The sequence below is a fragment of the Engraulis encrasicolus genome, chromosome 16, assembly GCF_034702125.1.
Source record: "Engraulis encrasicolus isolate BLACKSEA-1 chromosome 16, IST_EnEncr_1.0, whole genome shotgun sequence".
Classification (NCBI taxonomy): Eukaryota; Metazoa; Chordata; class Actinopteri; order Clupeiformes; family Engraulidae; genus Engraulis; species Engraulis encrasicolus.
The window spans coordinates 32,578,349-32,584,698 of record NC_085872.1 but is presented as its reverse complement, the minus strand read 5'-3'; the positions used below and the strand labels follow the sequence as shown (position 1 = coordinate 32,584,698).

Sequence of the window (6,350 nt, the reverse complement as noted above, 5' to 3'; positions counted from 1 at the left end):
GCCACCAGTCGGCAGCAAACAGCAGCATTACAACATGTTACCTTCAACCACAACTCAATAATAATGGACCTTGTACTAGGTCTAATACTAAAACTAGTTTTATTACAAGTGTTAATAAGAGTATCAATACTAATTATGTTAATAGTAATGCCAGTGTTTAAAATAATAATAATAATAATAATAACAATAATAATAATAATTGCAGTAGTGCCATTGGTGGTGAACATGAATACAACAAACAATGATGATGATAACTATAATAATAGTAATAATAGTAAAAATAATAATAAAAACTATGGCCAGTGTAGTGGACAGTGTAGATTAGTTTTTCTTTGTCTTTTCTTCAAAATCATAGACCATGCCCAACTGGACAGACGATGCCATGATGCGGGCACAGGAGGAGGTGGCCGCAGGCATGCCAGTACGCCGGGCAAGCCGGGTCTTTCGTGTCCCTAGATCCACACTGAAAGACAGAAGAAGTGGGCGGGTGACCCATGGCTGCCGTACAGGCAGAAGACAGAAATTGTCAAAGACAGATGAGGAAGCACTTGTGCAGTACTGCCTGTATTGTGCGAGCCATGGGTTCCCGCTCACCAAGGCCCGGCTCCTGGCATATGCCTCAGCAGTGTGGAGGAAGAGGAGCGGCATATCACCAGAGGACCCACCGCTGGGGAAAAAGTGGTGGGGACTGTTCAAGAAGAGGCACGCGGCTGTGCTGAGTATGAGGACACCTGAAAACATCGACCGGCAGCGATCATCTAGTGCTACAGAGGAAGTGGTAGGGCGTTATTTCAACCTCCTAGAGGAAACCATGGACGAGCATGGGCTGAGGGACAAGCCAGCACAGGTGTATAACTGTGATGAGACTGGCTTTTCCATGGAGAGGAGCAGGGGCAAAGTACTGGCACGCCGGGGAGCCAAACACCCGTACGTGCAGGTCCCCGGTACAAGGGACCACATAACTGTTCTGGCCTGTTTCAATGCAGCTGGGGGGATGTGCCACCATTTATAATCTACAAGAAACACTTCCCTGGGGGCCGCTACACTGAAGGAGGGCCGCCCAACGCCCTCTATGGGAAATCACCGGCGGGGTACATAGACAGTGAGCTGTTCCTGCGGTGGTTCCAGCATTTCCTCCTGCATGCAACACCAGCACGTCCTCTGCTCCTGCTTTTTGATGGACACAAATCCCACCTCTCCATAGATGTGATTGAGGCGGCGAAGGGGGCGGGTGTCGTGCTCTTACATCTCCCGCCGCACACCTCCCATGTCCTACAGCCCCTGGACGTGGGATTCTTTGGCCCTTTAAAAGCAGATTTTGCCACGGTGGCTGGCAATCTCTGCCATTTCAAAAACAGCTACATAGTCAACAGAACTGAGTTCGCCAAAGTTTTCCGCCACCCGTACCAGCGGGCTAAGGCAAGGGGGGTTGTGCAGGCGGGATTTAAAGAGTGCAGCATCTACCCCCTGGACAGGACTGTCATCAAGTCCAGCCGCCTCATCGCCTCTGGCCGCAGCAGCACCACCACTACCACCATCACCACCACCATCACCACCACCACCGTTACTGGTCCGTCCTCCTCCTCTCCGGTGGGAACCTCCGCATCCCCCCAACCATCACAACAACCATCACCACCACCATCACCATCACCCACCCATCCCCTGGTGGCAGCAGGACTAATCCCCCCTGACCTTGCGGCAGTTCTGACCCGGGTCGACCAACCGAAGACTACACAGAGGAGAGTCACTGGTGAGGCCCGGGTCGTCACTGGAGAGGAGTACGAGAGACTCCTCAATGAAAGGGAAGAGAGATGTGCTGCGGCCAGAGAGGCTAAGGAGCAGAGGGCCGAACAGCGGAGGGAGAGAGCCAACACCATCGGCACTGGAACCACCAACCCCAACCCCAGGGGAGCCCCCAGCTGCAGAGACAGGCCTAGCCCCTGCTCCACACCTGTGCCGCCCTCAGCCCCACCGCCCTCCACTTCCTCTGTGGCAACGCCGAGGACTCCAGCCCGTGCCTCTTCTTCCTCCTCTTCCTCCACCCCTGCAGCTACCTCCTCCACACACAACACAAGAGAGAAGACCAACAATCCCCTGGCACCGATGAAGGGTAATGTTAGGAACAGTAACCCAAATGACAGGGAAATTTAACACATTCAAATGACTAAATATTGATTAATAACAGTAACACATAACAGGCTATTGCAAGGTTAGATTTAATATTTCTTTTAGGAAAGAAGAGAAAAAGGAAGATGGCAGATGAAGGGGGCAGACAAGCACTCATGGCACAAGATGAAGGTGAAAAAGAATGATAAGCTTAATAGGATGTAGACATAGTTAGTATAATGTAAATAAGTAACACTATAACCATTGCAAACCTTGCACTTTGTTTTCCTTAGACACATGTGGCAGATGTCACAGAGTTTTTCCACCGGGGGAAGAAGACATAGTGCCATGGGTGTACTGCCCCCTGTGCAGAGAGTGGTACCATTCAAGTTGCGAGGAGTTTGAGGACTGGGAGGAGGAGTTTGAATGCCGGAGGTGCCAGGGGATACGTGCCAGCATCATGGCAGAACTCAAAATAAAATTTACTGAGTTTTGATTTTTAAAAAATATTGTGTGAGTTTCTTTGAAGGGGGAAACATTACAGCATGCATCAAAACATGTGTCCAAATGTATATAAAAAGGCTATTGAATATATTTCTATTAGGTGGAGAAACAAACCTCAGTAAACACCATTTCATTGAGAGTAATAGGCCTATATTTTTGTCTGCAGTAGCAGCCACACCACTAGGTGTCTCCCTGACATGTCAGTATTGATTGATTTAAACTATAAGTTACTGACGACCCTGGACACATCCATTTGAGTTACGTAAGATAAAAACGTTTTTAAAACTATTCCTTGCTGCTTTCCCATAATTTTAACATCGTATGGTATTGCTGGGCTTATATACTTTGACTGATCACAACTAAAACACGCAGTGAACCACGAAATCGAAGCGAAACAATAACCGGACAGCGTTACGAGTCTGCATGGAACGAGGTGGGCGGAATTAGGAGCCTTGGTAACACTCGCTAACTTTACAGCACTGTGAGCACTAAAGCGTCAAATACGAGGTGAAATGTTTTTAATAAGAGTTAACCTATATATGAAATGAAACACGAGACTTTCCGCTGCTAAAATATGTTTTGTTGTCAAACCAAAACGTTTTCTAAATGGTAATATTTTATTACTTAGTACGAAATTTTGGTCAGGGTGGGCGGAATTTAGCGACTTTACTATATATACTACAGAACTATAGAATACTACAAGATTTCCTATAGGAATGCTGTAATATTTACCTATAGTATTTCTGTAGTTGGCCTGTAATATTTACCTATAGTATTTCTGTAGTTGGCCTGTAATATTTATATCCCCGAAACGCGGAGCGTCGGGGATGTAATGGTTTTGCGTCTGCCGCCGCGTCCGCCGCCGCGTAAGGTCTTTCGTGTTAACGCGATAACTTTTGAACGGATGTTTGGATTTGTCCCAGATTTTTTGGGTGAATGCTCTAGGGCAGGTTCATGAACTGATTCGAGTTTGGAGGTCAACACTTTCAAGATGGCTGAATTCAAGATGGGCGAATTTTTGTTTGGCCCATAATTTCTGACTGGGTGGATGGATTTCTCCCAGATTTGGTGTGTTAATGCTCTAGGGTAGGCTCATGAACTTATTCGAGTTTGGAGGCCAACACTTTCAAGATGGCTGAATTCAAGATGGCTGAATTTTGGTTTGGCCCATAACTTCTGACCAGTTGGATGGATTTGTCCCAGATTTGGTGTTTCAATGTTCTAGGGTAGATTCATGAACTGATTAGATTTTGGAGGCCAATAATTTCAAAATGGCGGAATTTTCATTTGGCACATAACTTCTGACTGGGTGGATTGATTTGCCCTGTAACACTTTATTTTAAAGGTTCACCCTTTCAGTGGATCTACCACATTAGGTACAGTGTAATAACCAGCGTAATGTATTTAATACCATGTAATAACAGTGTAATACCAGTGTAACAATATGCAATAGGCCTACCTGTAATACCACTTACACACAAATACATGATGTAAGTACAAGATTGGTACATGGTGTTACACTGGTATTACATGGCATTAAATGTTGTTGCACTGGTTATTACACTGTACCTAATGTGGTAGATCCAATGAACCATTAAAACAGTATTACCCAGGGATTAAAGTTTTCCGTCGCTACGACGGATTTTCGTTTGGCCGGATTTCCGTCCGTATAATTTATGTCAATTAATTTACAATTTTTACTTTCCCACTGAACACAAATCGAGATCACTCCTGGTCATGAGAAGGTGACGAGAGGTGTGTTTGGTGTACGGATTTAGTTATACACTCCACCACTGGTGTGATAGGCCTACAACAGATTCACTCATCAGTAGTTTTGAGCCATCCCCGTTCTTCCAAAAAAAGAAGTACAGCACGAGCGGTCAACAATTCGGTGGCGGTGCAGCGCGAGAGACTAAAAAAAATAAATAGCCAACATTGTTGCTGATGGCAGAAAAGAAAATAAGTGTAATACTATGTCTTTAAAGTGCAATGACAATCGTTAAACGAGTTGGACTGAGATTCCAATATGGGCTAATAATGCATATGCATGGATATAGCTGGAAGAAGGTAGGACACGTTTCCATTATCGTTGCACCTGCCGGGGCAGATTGTTAGAAAAAAAGAATAGTTTACATCGACTGCGCATGATGTCTTTTTCATGAAGGGTTTGCCTTTTAAGCATTGTGGCTTTTACTAACATTATTCATAGCCCCAATGGGAAGGCTATCATTGGCAGCTAGCTAAGATACCGCGTTTCATCCTCAAAGTTTAGCGCGTTTGGCTGCGTAAAAGGGCTATGATAGAAAGCTCTAGTTGTCTTTCAGACAACGGATACTTTACTGTCTCATCTGTAATCATAGCAGATTAACTTTGTTGTTATCGATATATATTCAAGAAATACGTTAAAAATGGGTTGCATTTTACAGGAGTCACTGTTGCTATCCCAGACAGAGCCAATATTTTATGCCACGTCTTGTTCTGGGAAGCAGTGTTCTGATGGGTGGACTCATATGGTCGATAAATGCCGTTTCGATGTTTGTTTCACTTTCAAGGCTTGTTGTAGGCTATTGTGTGATGCTATTTTTGCTAACTGGAATAATGTGCAGCAACAGTTGTGTGTGTGCTTGTTTTTGAGTGGCTCAACGTCTGTGCTCATCTTCTCGGACTTTCGTTTGAGTTCAGTTATTTGCGCACTGCGCACTCAGGGCTGATGGGTGGGCGATTTGCCTTGATTTGATTGGAAAGTTGCGCGACAAGCTTGGGAAAGTGTGTTACTTTTTGTTAAACGATAGACGTGTGACTGTGACTGTGTCGTGTCTGCGTGCGTCGTGTCAGCTTGTATGAGAGAGAGTGCGTGCAGGAATCGGGGACGTTTTTTTGCAATGGTAAGCGTGTGCCTGGCACCGCACATCGAGAGGCAAAAAAGTAGCCATAGGTTTTCAAAACGGTAGGCAACGGTACACAGAGGCAGACTACCGCACCCTGTTTGTAAACGTCAACAAGTTGTTTGTAACAGGATGAATAGTGAAAAAGGGTGAAAAACATACAAATAACCAACAACTAGTTTTCTCCCTCTGATTGCTATGACCAGACAGTGCATTGTTTTTTAAATGTCAGAAATACAACTGCAAGCAATGCGCACCAGTGCTTTCACTAGAACAGTGTTTGCCCATTCTGATGTGAAAGACAAAATATACCGGTAGGCTGCTGCTGCTGCTACTACAACAACAAAAACCATAATGGGATCACTGTATCAACGCATTGCAATTCCAAGTCAATAATTCTGTGAGATCAGCTACCATTTTGAAGCAACACTCCGATATAGTATCCATCATTCCTCCATTCTCGGCCAGTTCTAGTCAATCTGGTGGCCTAGGCCTGCCCCCTTTCCCTCTTTCCCATTTTTTGTATTTAGAAATTGGCATCTGTAAACATAGCATTGTAGGCCTACATCTGATTGAGCACATCTGATCTAGTACCTACAGGTACATTCATATTGAGTGTATACAGACCTACTTAGTGTATAATGAATATTCATTGTTAATGTGAAGTGTAAAGTTTTATGTTGGTTGAAGTTCTGATTTTGTGGCAGTTTTTGGTATTACTGGCACCCTCAAGACATAGGCCTATTCTGCTCTAGGCGACTGCCTTGTCTGCCTATGTCTAGCGCTGGCTCTGACACCATTCCTTGCGTAAAACCAGTGTATGTTTCGTTACGAGGGCAGAGCCTGGCTACATTG

The 6,350-nt window shown here is 44.9% G+C and overlaps 1 protein-coding gene across 1 annotated transcript; it reads left to right on the top strand.

Annotated features, from left to right (window-relative positions):
* Nucleotides 1-358: 358 nt before the first annotated feature.
* On the top strand, nt 359-2,602 carry LOC134466068 (uncharacterized). Its single transcript, XM_063219966.1, has 4 exons — nt 359-761; nt 884-2,110; nt 2,233-2,298; nt 2,400-2,602. The coding sequence occupies exons 1-4, from the start codon at nt 359-361 to the stop codon at nt 2,600-2,602; spliced, it is 1,899 nt and encodes a 632-aa protein (XP_063076036.1).
* Nucleotides 2,603-6,350: the final 3,748 nt, after the last annotated feature.

Excerpts from the sequence above, each read along its gene's own strand:
- LOC134466068 (XM_063219966.1), top strand. The coding sequence starts at position 359 with ATGCCCAACTGGACAGACGATGCCATGATGCGGGCACAGGAGGAGGTG. Across the intron at positions 762-883 it reads CGACCGGCAGCGATCATCTA|AGGAGCAGGGGCAAAGTACT; the intron begins GTGCTACAGAGG and ends TTTTCCATGGAG. Across the intron at positions 2,299-2,399 it reads ACTCATGGCACAAGATGAAG|ACACATGTGGCAGATGTCAC; the intron begins GTGAAAAAGAAT and ends TGTTTTCCTTAG.